This window comes from Plectropomus leopardus, chromosome 6 (genome assembly GCF_026936395.1).
Source record: "Plectropomus leopardus strain MGB_pleo_1.0 chromosome 6, ASM2693639v1, whole genome shotgun sequence".
Classification (NCBI taxonomy): domain Eukaryota; kingdom Metazoa; phylum Chordata; class Actinopteri; order Perciformes; family Serranidae; genus Plectropomus; species Plectropomus leopardus.
The window spans coordinates 30,224,680-30,241,909 of NC_142181.1; the positions used below are offsets into that span (position 1 = coordinate 30,224,680).

The window sequence follows — 17,230 nt, forward strand, 5'->3', positions numbered from 1 at the left end:
TACACTTCCAAGAACACACAAGTTACAAAATCATAATTAACTAGAAAAGTTCACTCAGCGGAGTGCATATCTCCACCAGGCAGCCAAGCGGCCACCCTGGCTGATCTTGCCGCCTCTAGACAATTCTTATAATTCCAGCAAACGCACTGCAGCGCAATTTAGAGGCATCTCAGGGCCACTAAAAATATGCGCCTCATCTATTTTTGACAGAGCCGCAGCGCATTTCACAGAGTTTTTACAGAGTAACTTTGTCTTTAAGCTACAAGCTATTAAGCAGGGGACTAGCAATAAGCACAATTAAAAAATCCCAAAAAAGAAACCATTTACAACTACATAGCCTACTTACTGATGGAAGCACAAATACAAAAGAAAAAAATCACCAAATCAAGTCTGCTAGTGCTTCTAAAACATTCCTGATGTGGTATAAAAATGTGCAACGGACCGGACAAAATTGAGACGCAGCCATGGCAGCCCAAGTACAGTGCAGAAGCTTTGTCCCTCTTGGCTTCCTGACAGTCAAGATGGCAGTAAAGATAACAAAAACAGTTCAGCTTGTATTGTTCCTTACTTTAGTGGACCGTAATATATTAGATATGGATTTAATCTGCAAATGCTCTGGTTCAAAAAGAGCCCCAAATTTTCTGTGGATGTCAGTTTTTGAGTCCCTGACAGACAGTTAGGAGGAGTAAGGAGTCAGCAGTTAATGATGGAAAAAATAGTCAATAAAATGTTGTTCTTTTTTAACAATTGTCAGTCAATTATCAACTATCAATTCACCACAAACACTGGAGGTCCTAGAGCATACAGTCATAAGTGTGCACATAAAATATTAGGCTGGTTGGTCTGGTAGTTTGCAAGATTAGCTGCGGACAGACAATAATTGTAAATCACAACAACCATGAGAGGTCCTTAAACTCACATTCATAAATGTGCACATAAAACATTAGGCCAACTGGTCCAGTAGTATGAGAGATTAGTTGTGGACGTGCAACAATTGTTAATTACCGTAACCACAAGAGGTCCTTGAGCTTAAATCCATATATGTGCACACTAAATATGAGGCTGATTGATCAAATAGTTTGTGTGATTCGCTGCAGACAGACAGACGTGCACACACACAACCAAATGCATATGATCCCCTCCAGGGTTATGCCTGGGGGAGGTAATTATCACTCTTGGAGTCATTACTAAGCATTACAACATTATGAGGTGACAAGAGTGCAAAACTATTAGACTATTTTTATTGTTCTCTTTTTCTTTTTCATTTTCATCGTCTCATTGTTCTCTTTGCCCTTGACTGTGGCCTACAGAGTACCGTCACGGGTAAATATCACAACAGACAATCATATCAAGGAGCTCTGGCATTCACACACACAAAGAGCTTTTCTGCCCAGTCTTAGCGAGTGGTGCCATCATAAATATTGATCAACAGCAGAACAAAACCCATTTTAACTTCATTTTCAGAGCTATATAAAGACTGGCATTTCTTAATAGGGTGCATTGATAAATCATTCATCTCTATGTAAAAGGGTAAGTCACTGGCATCACTGTCTGACTGAAAGCCATCATGAACAAATTACTTCATTGAGGGAAGCACAGAGCACGCTGCTCAGCTGTTCTACAAGCATCCAAACACTCCTGCTCAGCTTGATAGGAAAAACAAAAGGGTGTGAGACTGTAATGCAGTGTCTATATATTTAGGAAATGGCTAAACATAATGTGGATAATTAATTTAAATCAAAGAAAACAATTATGAGGTCCTTAGTCTTCTGTAGATTAGAGACTGTTTGCACTTAAGATAGGAGTCAGCACTGAATAATTCATGCTGAATAATTATAAACAAAATGGAGCAGGGTTGATAAAAGATTATGTTGTACAATAAAAAATATTTCTTGTAATGTCAGACACCACTTCAACCTTGCTTTAGAGAGGAGCAGTTTGAAAATGTTTTGCTTTTAGTTTTCTATTCCAATGAAAAATAGATAAAAATAATATATTCTTTATATACTTTTGATTTAAAAATGCAATAGTAGTGTGAAGCATGAAGCCAGCAATGCTAACTTTAGTAACCGTGGTAAGTGGTTTTGGGTTGAAGTCTCAGTGGACAAAAGTGTGTTTTCCCTCCTGGCAGACAACTATTACCAATTTCATTTTTTCCATAGACATAACCTTGGCTTTCTACATTCATGACAGAGCCTGAAAGCACCCAGGAAACACAGATACATTAGGGCTCTCAATTATGAGAACACATGGGTCCCTAGGGCTGAATTCCCTATTCAGTCTTCCCCCCGTGCGCTAACATGCCATCTAACAGCCGAGCTACGATGCTGCACTTCTCTACACTCACTTAACATCGCGCCTCAAGACAAGATATGCCCGGTTCCCTTTCAGGTAATGGAATAATGTAATTCAAAGAAGAGAGAAAAACACAAGCAGTATTATCTAAAGGATCCCTTCGCAAGGGAGCTGTGATAGGCTGTAGTTTACTGTTCCTGGTGATTAATATAATACTGCTATAATAAACAATTGCCTAAATTTGTGTAATATGTCCTTGTTTACTTACTTTCCCAGAGCGAAGCACTCCAGCCTGACAGTTACTCCTTTGGCAGCCAGGACGGATGTAGGGAAATGCACTTCAATTTTGGGCTCATATTCACCCATGACACCTGAAAAAGGTTAAGAAAGAGGAATTGCAGACATAAGAAGCAAGCAGATTGAAACCACTACTTACCCCCCCCATTTCCCATCATCTCCATCTTTTCTTGCAGTGTGCTACACAGACAGCGGGCATGGTGACTTGAAATATAATAGAGAGGCTCACTTCCTATTGGCCTGCTTCCTGTTTTATGAATATGTTAGCAACTACTGAAGAGGAAAAAAATGTAGCAGCAAATCAAAATTTCCTGGAGGATTTCTGATGTAAAGGCCTCTCAAGAGACACATAGTGAATTGAATCTCCCAGTGTACAAGTGTGGGACTGCACATTATGCACACCATTTGGCATTTCTTTCAACTATGCACCTTTGCTTTATAGTGTTTAAGTTGTTTTTTTTATTTTATTTTATTTTATTTTACACTGGTTTAGATCAAAAACAGAGCAACTACACAATGTCTTTTTTAAACTTTTTTTATCAGTGCAAAAAACGGAGCAGCATATTGGAATAAAGCATAAACAGGATAAGCCAAGTTAAACACAAGGTACATGACATTTTAAGAAATTAGTATTATTTTTTTATGTTGGAATTAATAAGATTTCCACGTCACACTTGTGCTCCAAGGTTGCAAAATGTGACTGAATTGTCGCAATCAGAGCTCTGTAGATAGGAAAACACATGCCTCACCTGCTCATACTACCGCCACTACCACTTGTTCCATATATTCGATTTATCGCCCAGCCCTACCCCTGATCTAAGATTTTTTTTTTCAAAATGCTCTAAAATGGTTAGTTTTAGGTGTTAGGTTTTAAAACATTTCTCCTGGGGTCAGTTACCCCCAGAGCACCCTCGAGGGTTGGGACAAAGAAGGTGTAAACTGAAAATGGACCCCATGTTATGTGGCTAATTATGGCCCTGCATTCATGTGAGCAAAACTTTGCATAGGCAGCTTATTACAATCTATGCACAACCAAAAGTCTACTGTATAAGAAATGGTAGAAAAGCTCACAAAGACAAACCATTAAGATGATGTACTAACAAATATTCTCCAGTGACGACAGGAAAACGTAGTGTATCGTCCTCAAGAGTTAGTAAGCCACTCTACAATTCCCCAACACATTGCGAAGGACACAAGTGATAAAGCATTATCAGTCTTGCTAAGTGCTGCTATGACTAACACCTCAGCTCTAAGTCATAGCCCGAGGACATGCTTTCTTTGTTTATTCATCTGTACGTTAAGGTGGCCATTTATATCCATTTGCCAGAACAATGTCAGATGGCATTGAGCAAATTTGGAGTATCAAAGGAAAACACCTTCATCTGGGATCTAATTACTATTATCAGTCTTATTAAATAGGAGTTTGCGATATGAATATTACATGAGCCCTTTACTCTTTACAGAAGGATGTTGAATGTACACACAATCATTCCATGTGAGGGACATACTGCTAACCCTTGCACCTTTCTGCAGTCACAACAAAACACATTAGACCATACGCGGTGCTGCTCAACGTGTGCTGTAACACATATGATCAGTAAGACAAATGACCGGCATGACATTTGAGAAACCATTACAGCTCGTACGTGTACCTGACACTTTTTATGTGATGAAATGAATGCTGCAAAGGAGCAGGGTTATTGAATTGTGGCCCACTATGTATGGAAAAGGAGTTTTATGATATTTGTTTCAAAGAACTTTTCAATTTCAATCTCATTCTCAACATTTATAGCTCCAAAGCAGCCCTTCACATATAATGAATTTGCAATATTTCACTGGCTCATGCCATAGTATATTCAATATCATATTCAGTCTCAGTGGCTGGACCTGACAGAATTGAAAGAAATAATGTCTTGGAGCATTGTGCTAAAACATTAACGGCTCTCATTTGTAGTATAGCTTTATATTTTATGTCCCAGTTTCATTTATTAATCACATGAAAATTACATTTTTTTGTTGTGCTTTGTTCCTCTGTGAACCAATTTCAGAGTGAAATGTCTATCCTGAAATTTACTGGGACTACATGCTTTACATGTTGAAAAAGTAAGTATTTTATTGGCTCTCTGATCCACTAATACACAGGCACTAATGCAGGATAACTTTTGAGACCCTGTTAAAAAAAAAAAAACCCAGAACAAATAATACAAACCTTCATAAACAGATTTTTTTTAGGTTTCTGGCTTTTACAAATTCAGATGCTGCAAAATATAGATAATCTTAAATAATCCAATTAATTTCCCCCATGCAATGCAGTAAAATCTGACAAGCAGTTACTAAAAAATCTAGAAAACCCACTGCCAAGGAAAGTACATATAATCATTAATCTAAATCTATGTTTTCTTTATATCTAATTGTTGGGTTTACTTAAAATTTGGTTACATGCGCGTAATTTTTAGAAGTTGTTGCAACTTAAATCAGTTTTTCTAAGTTTTAGTAACTAGAGAAACCAAGTTTACTGTGCTATATATCTGTATTCTGCTGTTTACAAACTAGTCTGTCATATTTTCATATTCTTAAACATGTAAACAAAACAGAGCTCACAGATCTCCTAACTTTATCATTGGCAAAATCCTCTTTGTGATGATCAAATTAAGTCAGATTAATTTAGTTTACTGAAGTTGCCAACACTTGAAAGGAACAAGGTAATTCAAATTGTCATTTCTAAGTTGCAACAACTTCACAATATTGTGTAAATACAGCTACATTTTAAGCTAACTTAATATTTATATTTACATTCCTTTTTCAAGGCAATGGCTTTCCAAGATTATTTTAATTATTATTATTATTATTATTATTATTATCAGCTTGTCAGATTTTAGATTTTTAGTGTAGTAGTATTGTAATAGTTTTTCCTCTCACTTACTCCATTTCCACACATGCTTAAATCTGCCTAGCCTATTCCTGGATATCTAGTCTCCCTAATTGTGATTGGACTGTCACACCCCCACTGTTGCAATCACTGAGGAAGTTGCCCTGCAGGCATTAATTCCACCTTCTACACCACAATAGTAGTGCAGCCATGTTTTATACAGAGAACATGATTAACATCACATGAAATGTTGTAACGTACCAGACAATCTCTGATAATGTGACTTTAATTACCAATTTTTGATGACTAGATTTCCTAGAAACATCTCTTCTTGGGGAAAATGTAATGTTTACAATTGCTGCATGTCCTCAAGAAACACATTCAAAATAATTTTTGAAATTCTAATTTTCTAAAGCACTGAAGGTAACAGTCCTCTCGCTCCAGATAGAGATTTCAATTATGCTGTTCTGTACCATAACTGTAATTTATTTGTATTATAGACTGTAAGCTAGGGTTTTCTGGATAGTAGAATGTGTACATATAGGGCAGAGGACAATGAGTTGTTCTGACTACAACACTGAAAATATGTTGGTTAGTAAACATCATGCTGACATCCAATATGGCTCTGGGCCGATGGTCTTCAATAACAATTTACAGTGTAATGCAGAAAACATGCCTATATGGAGATAACATGCGCCTGCAAACATTATGTTTCGCTGATATCACTGTCGGTGTGGAGAGAGAAAATGTCTTATGACAATAATAACACCACGAGGACTGTACAACTGGAGGCTTATCTCTGGAAGCACTCTCTATGTAAAAACAATTGCTACATTTTCTTTTTTTGCAACATAAATGAGGTGAATTCGCATACCCAGCTAATGAAGAGTTTTAGTTATAGATGGATGATTCACACAGTTAACTGCTGTAAACAAATCTTTTAAAATCATAACTAAGATGTAGCTTCTATTTTGTTTTACTCCATGTATTAAATGAGGTGTCAATCAGCTTGAGCAATATAGCAGTTTCCATTAAAATTAGTTTATAATAAAGAAATGCCCATAAAAGCATTGTCTCTTCTTGGCAGAACCAAACTGTTACGCAAAAGCAAACATAAAGTAAACATGATATGTTACTACTGTAAGGTCAACCACAATGTTGGATGCAAAACATCTCTACCATTTAAGGGGACCTATTTTGCCTGTTTTCTCAGATTCATACATGGTTTCTATAAAAACATGTTTACATCCTTTAAAGATCAAAAGACATGTAATTTTCTTATCTGTGGTGGAAACAAAAGCTTGTATATAAAGTGGAAAACATATCTCCTTTTCCTCCCACTGAACAAAAATGAAGCCAAAATAACCCGCACATGGCCGCTGCTACCTTGCACCAATAATGTAATTCGAAGTCTGGATAGTAGCAGTCTCCGTTATCGGAGTCCCGCCATCCAACCAACTGCAAGCAGCACCATTGAATCTACAATTAGTCTTATTTCCATGTATACTGTTTTTATTCTTTGAATTGTGTTTAATCTTACTGGTATGAGTTGTTATTGTTATTTTTGTTTTGTTATTGTTTCTCTCTGTTGTCTGGCATTAATTCAGCATTGTTGTTTGGCTCTTATAGTTGTTTTGCCTCTGCAAATAACCCCTCTTGCTTCTCTTTTGCCTTGTATGTCAAAACACTTTGTAAACTCAGTTTTTAAAGGTGCTATATAAATAAAGTTAAATAAAGCAAGCACACCAACTGGTGCACACAGCTGTCCATCATGACACCTAACCCCCTTTTCATAGCTTAAAATAACCAAACTAATTAGAAAAACAAACACTCGAACAAACATCAGCATGACAAGAGCTATCTAAAAAAACAGAAACCTTCTTTGGGTAAAACTTATTTGATGTGTACTTATATCTTTTTTATTCTTGTATGTACCATCTATTAACATGGAGTGGGTGGGCTTTATGATCTGCACTGCAGTCAGCCACCAGGGGGGTGATCAAGATGCTTTTCCTTCACTTTTGGGGAGCTGTTATGTTGTCCATTTATATTATACTGTCTAGAGCTGGAACATCCTGTATTCACCATCTGTCTGAGAAGTCTCGAAGCAGCCCGGTCGTGTAGTGGTTAGCACTGTCGCCTCACAGCAAGAGGGTAACGGGTGTGAAACTGGGCTGGGGCTTGGATGTTCTCCCTGTGACAGTGTGGGTTTTCTCTGGGTTCTACTCATTTCTCCAACAGTCTAAAAACCTGCACCTGTCAGCCCTGTGATAATGTGTACCCCGCCTCTCCCCCAGTGTCAGCTGGGATACACTCCAGCCTCCCCACGACCCTTAATAGGATAAGCGGTTATGGCTAGTGAATTTATCTTACAGTGCCCTCCATCCCCCAAAAAATATCTCTCTCCATTTCTGCACCGTCACTATATGATCAGAAATCTTGGAGAAATCTGCAACATTGCCAAACAACTTTAAATGTTTTCCTGATGTTAGCATGTAGCTTCATGTAGCAGTGTAGGCAACCTGAAGCAGATGACCATATAAGGCAATCCAGCACAGTATGACATCATACTGTACCCAAAGAAGGAAAAAAATGTTAAAAACCAGTGTTCAAAACAATAGGAAAGACATTATTTTCACGATTACCTCATTACTTAAAACTTTGGCTATATTTAATATGGACATCCCTCATTGTAACATTATGTATAGGAGACAAAATATGGAAAAACAACAGGTTCTCCTTAATCAAAAGAGCATTATTATAATAAATAATGAGATCTATAAAATTCCATAAGAGACTGCATAGCATATCTGATATTCTTATTTACAGCAATTTCAATATGTTGTTGTGTTCATTTTAATAACAAACAAATGCATGACGTGTTCTGACTCAGAACCATTTTTCGACTTGCTGCTATCCACAGTAATGTTATGCACTCGCCTCTATTTACACCAAGCAGATAAATCAAAGTGGGTGTGTTTCTGAGATGAGCTGTATATCTGTTTAAAAACAGTGCATTAGAGCTCAGTGCTTAGCCCTGCTCCGCTCAAGGTGGATTGCGAATTGACGATCAATGGCTTCCAGCGGGGTATAATGGAGCCCAGATGCTTGTTTTGATTAAGAGAGTCAGGGTTGGAGCTGAGAGTGGTGAGTCGCACACAGATCCAGCTTGAACTGTCTACTGTGTAATAATCACTCACTTTTACTGAGGCACAGATTGCGGCATCTGATTGGTCAGACTCCAATGACTGAGGGGCGCACGAGCACAGGAACATTTGGGTGTCTGCTGCGAGGTGTGCCAATGTAATTTTCGGCATTCTAGACCCAAATTCACAATACAGAAGCCTGCTGAACACCATGAGATTTGCAGGGCAAAAGATGCCAAGGCATTCTTTGGCATAATGGTGGTACAGCTGTAGGGATTTGATTTGGCCGAGCTGTGTTGCAGGTGAGAGTGCTGTCCTTCAGCGCAAGTATCATCAGCACATTACAGACAGACATCACTATATGGATGCTGCAAAGCTGACTCCTTTTCCATCACTCATCCTTGAAAAATACACACGAAAACATTTTTTTTCTTTATCCGTCTATGCACCACATTAATACACTGTGAGCAGACTGACCATGTGCCCTCATAACTGTGTTTTTTTGCATCTCAGTTAATGAGAGACACAAACCAATTTAGCACGGTTATGTGCTAAGTATTATGTATGTCTCTGAGGGCCATTTCATACAAGGTTATGCAAATACAGAGCAGGAATCTTGCTGGAAGGGCTGTAATCCTTAAGAGGTAAATTCATGTTGCAACATTTGGAACAAACCTGGTTCCAAGGCACAGAGGCCCTTTCACAGCTTCACTGGGGATGTAATCTCAGTGGCTCTTTGAAACCTTGACAATGACAGGCACCTGTGTGAAGTGATGGACGTATCTCTGTGTAGTCAGATGTAAAAAGCCTGTAGTTGAAATCCACACCTGAATCCAACAAACAGCTCCACAGCATGGCTCCTGAGAGGCTAGTATAAAAGAGCGAAATCCCATCCACAGCAAGGGCCATTGATTCAGTTAATTTTATGCTGGAAAATGATTTCCCTGATGGCCAGTTTCACCAAAGCACATTGTGAGGGAAGAAGCCTCCCCACACTAATGTTAAAGCATTGCTCACTATCTATTTACGGTGTGTATGGAATTCATAACGCCCTCCGCTAGCACGAGGCTCAGTGGAAAGCAGAAGACCGACCCACTTTTATCAACCTTTCTGATCTGGAAAAATTTCATCCAAATGCACTGTAACACAATGAAATGTACCAGCAGAATATAAAATATGCTTTTAGATTCTCATCCACGCTTAACAAGTTCAGAGGGAGGAAACTGTGTGATAGATATAAAAAAATAAAACATTTTACTCCTTCAGATAAACAGGGAGAGGACTGCGATATTTTCCCCATGGTTTATCCAATGAATCCATTAGATTTGTCTGCCTAGGGCATTTATACAAATCAGGGCCTATCGCGTGTGAGAGGTGCTATAAATCTGAGAGCCTCACCGTCAGTTTTCAGTGTTAGAGGTGTCGGAGGGCTCAGGACCCTTGCATTCGTCACCGTGTTCTTCACCAGACAGATGTAGCTTCCTACGTCAGAGGGTTGCACCTTGGAGATGTACAGGTTTCCCGTGTCCTGGGAAATGAAGCGCCGACTGTCCTCAGCAACAAATGAGGGGAACTCGTTAAATACCCAGCTGTAGATGATCTCTATAAAAGCAAGCAGAGGACACACAGATAAGAAAAATATAGAACCTTACTGTGTTTCTATAGAGTAGAATGGCTTAGGAGAGCTACTTTACAAGTACAGGTATCAAAATAAGTGCCAGACCAAAAGAGAAGGAGAGGTTAGACTGTACTATGCTTTGTGATCAATAAGTCATAATCAAACTACAATGACCAAAGTTAACATTTTACCTTTTGGATATGAAATGTCATCCCTTCATTATTTTATCCAGACATTTGTGTAAAATTTTTACAACATTAGAGAATAAAATTCCTGAGTTATGGCCAAAGACATGTTTTGCGAGGTCAAAGTTACAATCAACCATATTCTCATTCCTTCATTCTTGAGCCAAAGAGAGCATTTCTTCCAAATTTCTTCCCTAAAGGACTTCCTAAGATATCACATTCAAAAGAATGAGATGAATACAAGGTCACAGTGACCTTGACCTTTGACCACCAGATTCTGATCAGTTCATCCTTGACTTGGACTGGACGTTAGAGCCAGATTTGAAGAAATTCTTAAAAGGTGTCCTTAAGATATTTCGTTCACCAGAATGTGACAGATGGGGTCACAGTGACCTTGACCTTTGAAGTATGACCACCAAAATCAGTTAGTTAGTTCATTGTTGAGTCCAAAGTAACGTTTGTGCCAAATTTGAAGACATTCCCCCAAGGAGTTCTCAAGATATCTAATTAATGAGAATGGGACAGACGGACAGCCAGAAGTCATAATAACTCCAGCCATGGCTCCTGCCAGTGCAGAGGCATAAAATGACCAAGGCACACTGCTTTGCAAAGGTTAAAATGCATCTGATAAATTGGCTTAGTGCCTACACATTTCAACTCACTGTCTTCATCAGGGCATGTGCAGCTCACAAATAAACCAAGGCTGGTGTCAGCTGCCAGGCAATCAGAGTAGCACTGGATAATTGTCACAGGTGCAGTCAATGAAGTGAATGCACACTCAATCAGGTCAACTCCAAGCACCAATATCTTCGAGACCAGCAAAGTCATCATAAATATATAATGACATCAGATATTCACAAACAATCATATACAAAAATGATTTCACAGAAGTCTATATATCTGTATGTAAATATATCACAGTACATGAAAAAAAAAACTGTCTCATTGCTTTCTAGCCTCAGTCTCTCCTTGTAAGCTATCAATAACAGTATAAATAGTAAAACCTAGATGGTAACTATTCTTCATGCAGAATAGTATCTGTAGTACTCCACTATTACTAATTAAAATGTGTGGCAAAGCTTGGCAAATAATTACTAAAGCACCCAAAAGCTCCCTCAAGTCTCACTGCATGAATGAGCAAAAACTTCACTGTAAAATAAAATAAAATAATAGTAAATAATAGAAAAGCTGCATCTGATTGACAATATTAAGAAAATTATTAACCACTGATAATTTAGCACGGCATTGTTAATCACGGCTCAAAACTTATGAATAATAATTTAAAGAAGTAATGAGTATGGGATTTGTATGGCAACAAAGGATCAGAGTACTCATCAGCATAAAATGACTGCTAGTCTATCCAAACTCTAGAAAAAAGCAAAACAACCGAGGCCCCAGAAGGTGAAAAAGAAAAAAACCCGAGACAATTATACCGAGCCTTAATGAGCCTGTTATTTGCAGCGAGGTTATTTTAATTAATTGGTGATACCATCAGAAAGGTAAAACTGGCGTATGATAACTGAGATTCAGTGGTGGATTGATTCCAGTCAGCTTGGCTTTGTGTGTGCGTGTGTGCATGTGTGCGTGTGTGTGTGTGTGTGTGAAAGGTCATTAAATGACAGACGGCATCCTCTCTTAACTATTTCATAATCTGACCAAAAAAGACAGGGCACGGAGAAAAGTTTTCCGTCACTAAAGTTAATAACATTTGACTGATTATTTAAATATTTGTACCTAGGTTGAGTCTTTTTTATCTTTTAATCATGAATAACAGTTTGTGATGCAGAATTTAAGCTCCTGATTCCCGGCACACTTGGCAGCACAGATGTGCTCATGTATTTATTATTCTGTACAATGCATGCTGATACACAAATTAAGTTGTTGAAAAAGACGGATTACGCAGTTGCTAAAAAACAAAAAATTGTCTTTGAAGTAAAGTTGGCCAAGTGACCCTGAATAGAAATAAGAGGGTTATAGGATGGATGGGTAAATGGATGGATGGATGGAATGTCAAACTCAGCAACAAATTCATCTGCATTCATGGACTGTCTGTTCTTAAGAAAATGGACAACAATATCTTCTTTAGACTGTGTGTGTCCTCTTGGTAAATAATGAATAACTGCTGTTCCAAAGATGTGCAGATCTCCATTTTTCCTATTTTTGTTAGCTTTCACTTTTACTCCAGTACATTTCCTAAATGAAATGTGTATTTTTACTACACTCCATTTCCCCCAAGCATTTTAGTTACTTATTACAAATTAGCAAAGGAAGAGATGAAGGGATGATCAGACAATTAAAGGACTAAAAAGAACAAAAAGAAAAAAAGAATGAAAAGAAAAAAAATAGTTTTTCTTAAAGTGTAATATACACTCCACTTTTAAGGTGGTGTTTGTTACTAACAAAGAAATTTTAAAATTCTTTGCTTTTTTGTTAACAGAATTTAATTGTACACTTACTTTTAATTTTTAGTTAAATTTAATAAAATAAAATTACTTTTGCTACTTAAGTAAAGTAAACATCAGATACAGTAAGATTTTTACTCGGGCAATATTCTAATCGGTAACTATAAGTTCTACCTAAGTAATTTTCTGGTAAGATATCTGTAATTTTACTCAAGCTTGGCTTTAAGCAACTGCAACATATTACCATACTGCAACATATTAATTTGTAAAGTCAGCAACATCTGCTTAAACTGTGGAAATGACCACTTACTAGAGGGAAGCAGGGTGGAGGAACACAGTTTGTCTTTGATCATTTTTATTCTTAGTAGCGAATAACAGTTGTCATTTATTTTAAACACTATTTACCTAAGACACACATAAAAACGGATCACAAGCTCTCAAAGCCATGAAATGGAAAATAATACACTTTTCACATCGCAGTGATTCCAAATTATTTTTTACTCAATAGACCTTTCTAATTTAAGTGGCATTTTTAATGTCTCTGAATCCTCCCACAACCAATTCTACCCAAACAATGTTTAACACTCCCCTATACAATGTGCATTTCAGTGGTGACACGGTCTGACTCACCCAGGCATTCATCATGCCGGCAAATTTTATGGCTGTGGCACTTTTTGAAATTATTTCAGCTGTTGGAGATCGTTTTTCATTTCGTATCAGCAACATTGGACAAATACATTACAGCCTAACTTGGACTGTGTATTTGAGTATAATCAGTAAACATGAAAAATAAGCATCAAAACAAAGGTCCAACAGCCTGCTGAGGCTTGCTGGCAATTTAACAACATTTAAGAAGAAAATATTTCAACAATCTCATAAACTATAGGTGACAAATATGGCTTTAACAATGTTGAGTCTTTAAGTTTAGTATAATTAGGTGAGACCAGGGTCTGTTGGCAGACTTTCCACTATCTGCTGTATTCTTCTGGCATTATTTGTTTTGGAATATTCCTACCAGCAGTACATGGAAGGTTAAGGTTTTTACTACAAATAAATATCTTTTCATGTACAGAAAAATTCATTTTATTTTTTTGAAAAATAAGGGGATTTGTGGTAAATGTCAGATGTGCATCTGTACCAACCAGCCCCGTCAAAAACAGATTTTATCTCTTACAAATACAGTTACAGTTAGTAACTGTTAACTGTACAATTGTTTGGCACATGTTCCAACCAACCCCAAACCAGTGTTTTGGTTAGGTACAATCACTCAAAGACTTTAAAATTTTATATCAAAATGTAGCTGATTACTTTGTCTATTAACTTGAAGTGACACATTTCCAATATCGCAATCTTACACAGTTTTATTATACGGTTAGTTGACAGAATATATATATATATATATATATATATATATATATATATATATATGTTTTGTTTTTCCTTTTTTTAACTTTTGATACTTAAAGAGTGAAATACTAACCTTGCCAACAAAGTCAACAAAGTCAGTGACTTTCAGATGCTTTAACACGGGAGATAAGTGCAGGTGAAGAAAAAATTTTTATGTTACAGTTTTATTTCTGTGACCTTCAAAAGACCAGAAAATTGCTGTGTGCCAACCAACCCCTGTCTCCCGTATTATAAGAACCCTTTTTGTTTGAATAAATAAAAGTAAACATTAAAGCGGTAAAAGCTAAGAGAGTTTTAGTTAAAGGACCTTTTAAGCTTGTAAAACAGGAAAAATGTTTTCTTTCATCAATATTAACCAAGGTTGTCTTGCGAAGTGCCTTGTATCCACTGCGGTTACACCTTAAATATGTTTTTATCACATAAACACAGGAAACCTTCCAAAATCTTTGACAGCAATATTTTTTTAAAGTCATAATATTGTACATGGCAGTTATTCAATGTGCTTCAGTTATGGTACAAGTGTCACTTTGTAGCTGATCTGTTACACCTTTTCTTATTTGTTTACCGTCTTTGGTTCATAAATGCTGATTTAACAGCCTCTGTCATAATTACTTTAGCGACTTCATTCAGACTATAAAACAAGACGGCAACGATTAAACTATAAAAATGACTCACACACTATTTCACCACACTACATTTCTGATATCGAGGTTATTTGATGGTATTTGATATAAAATCTCATTGTTCTAAATTGAACTTTTAACGATTGACTGATTATTTAAATAACATATTCTGTATTGATCCAGTCAATCGATTTGACACAAGCAATGTAACATGAGGGTCTTAGTATGTCATCATGACTGAAACATGCGTCAGTGTAATACCCTACAGCAGCAAGACTGTAACAAACCCTTAATGACAGAAAATCATTTCCATTCCACAGATCTCACTCCATAACATTATCTCCAGTGATTCTAATTTTATGTCAATGAGTGAGAAAACCCTGGTTAAGGTGAAAAAAAAATGAAATTATGTATGTTGTGACCTGTAAATGAAGTGTAAAAAATGACATACAACTGCAGCAACACCTGCGCTCTGATTGATGCAGAACTTTAAGGATGAGAATCATTTCCACCACCCTTTAATCCGCCCATCATTAAGCATCTGGTTGCTATCATGTCATTCAAAATGGCATCCAGAAATGGGAGCTGAAGAGCACTTGGCAAACATTCCCACGGGTGCAGTGCAGCGGTACGACGGAGCTGATGCAAACAGAAAGCCTGGATGATTCATGGCTCACATAAGAGCTTACATTAGAGGACAACTGCAGAGAGGGATATTCAAGATATGCCATTACAGAGCGGCGCCTATGCTTGGCCTATGGGAAATAATTGGCTGTGTAACATTTCTTTTCATTTCTAATGATCCAGCAAATTTGATCTGTGAGAATCTCGGGCTCTGTTGTCGCCATAACTTATCGCTCTCATCATTTGAATAGCATGGATGGATGGAGAGGAGAACGGACGGGTACAAAAATAAAATGCAATAAATAAAAAAATAAGAAACATAAAAAGTGAAAACAATCATTCACCTTGGCACAGTAATAACCTTTCTTGTTGTCATAGGAATCAAGATGAATAGTGATGAGTTTATTGACAATTCAAAGGCAGTGAAGAGAAGAAAATGTTTTTTTGTTCCTGTGACTGTGAGTGAAGGTCTAACCTCTTACCTGGTGAATGAGGTGGCGGGGTACACATGAGTACAACACCTTGGCCTTCACGCACAGAAACCCCACCTCTGGTCTTCATGCTGAAAGCACCCAGATCTGGAACAACACAAAAAGACAATCTTTCTCAGCAAATATAACACAGTTATGATACATACACTGTATCACTGTTTTTTTTTAATCTAGAAAAAACATCTTGAAAAATTAAGTAAATATAACTGCTTATCCTAATCTATATAACTTCATATCCAGTTGTAAAGTTTACTTAAAATTTAGTTATATTTACCTAATTTTGTGAAGTTTTTGCTACTTAAAATGACAAGCTGAATCAATCTAAGTTCTATCAAAACCAAGTTTACTGTGCTATATATCTGTATTCTGCCGCTTGCAAACTAGTCTTATTATAGTTATTTCTATTTTCCTAAACATGTTAAGAAAACAGATACCCTAACTTCATCATTGGCTAAATTGTCTTAGTTATGATCAAGTTAAGTCAGCCTAACTTGGTTTACTGATGTTGCCAACAGTTAAAAAAAACAAGGTGATTGCACTTCACAATTAGATATAGAGTAAACATAATTTAGTAATAATAGTTTTACTTAATTTCCTTTTTCAAGGTAGTAGAAGCAGGACTATTGAAATTTGAGTTGGTGGCATGGCGATAAAGCTTTTGTCCACAGCTTGATTCCTCATGCTGTTGCCTTGGGATTGATCATGTGTTCACACACAATGGGTTCTATTCTTGGATCACTTCTCGACCTTGTTACTGCACTAGCAACTGGAATTGATCATCATCATGTTGCCATTGGGCGACACTTTAATAAGGATCTGTAGCATCAAACAGTTTACATGCCGATCCACCACCCCGGGCTCCACACGAGCATTTGCACTAAATACTATGGCCACACATCATGTGCGTCAAAATTGTCAAATATGAACATACTGAGGGAAGCCTGGGCCTATCCTAAAAAAGAAAAACACAGATCTACATCATCAACTGGCCCCATTGTTTATCCCTGCACTGCTATTAGGTAGTAAATGTCTTCATAGGTCCAGCTATCTGATCACAAACTCATGCAACCTGCCTAATTTTCTTCAGGTTTATCTCTTTTGTTTTATTGGAGCAGCTTTTTCGAGATGTAAAATGTTTTAATTATTTTTTTTCGTGATGATTAAAATATATAACCTTTATTTAACTAGGAAGTCACACTGAGATTATAACCTATTTTGTAAGTGAGACCTCGCCAAGACAGGGTCATACAGAAGCAAAAAAAAAAAAAACAAA

At 37.1% G+C, this 17,230-nt stretch overlaps 1 protein-coding gene across 2 annotated transcripts in view; it reads right to left on the bottom strand.

Moving 5' to 3' along the window:
• The window catches only part of cntn5 (contactin 5), a 151,772-nt gene that overhangs the window by 50,316 nt on the left and 84,226 nt on the right, over window positions 1–17,230 (bottom strand). For both annotated transcript variants that reach the window (XM_088079196.1, XM_042486509.2), the window contains exons 6-8: window positions 15,949–16,044; window positions 10,006–10,209; window positions 2,564–2,666 (exon numbers count right to left, since the gene is read on the bottom strand). In XM_088079196.1, coding sequence (XP_087935322.1) covers window positions 2,564–2,666; window positions 10,006–10,209; window positions 15,949–16,044 — 403 coding nt within the window. The remainder of the gene's footprint in view (window positions 1–2,563; window positions 2,667–10,005; window positions 10,210–15,948; window positions 16,045–17,230) is intronic.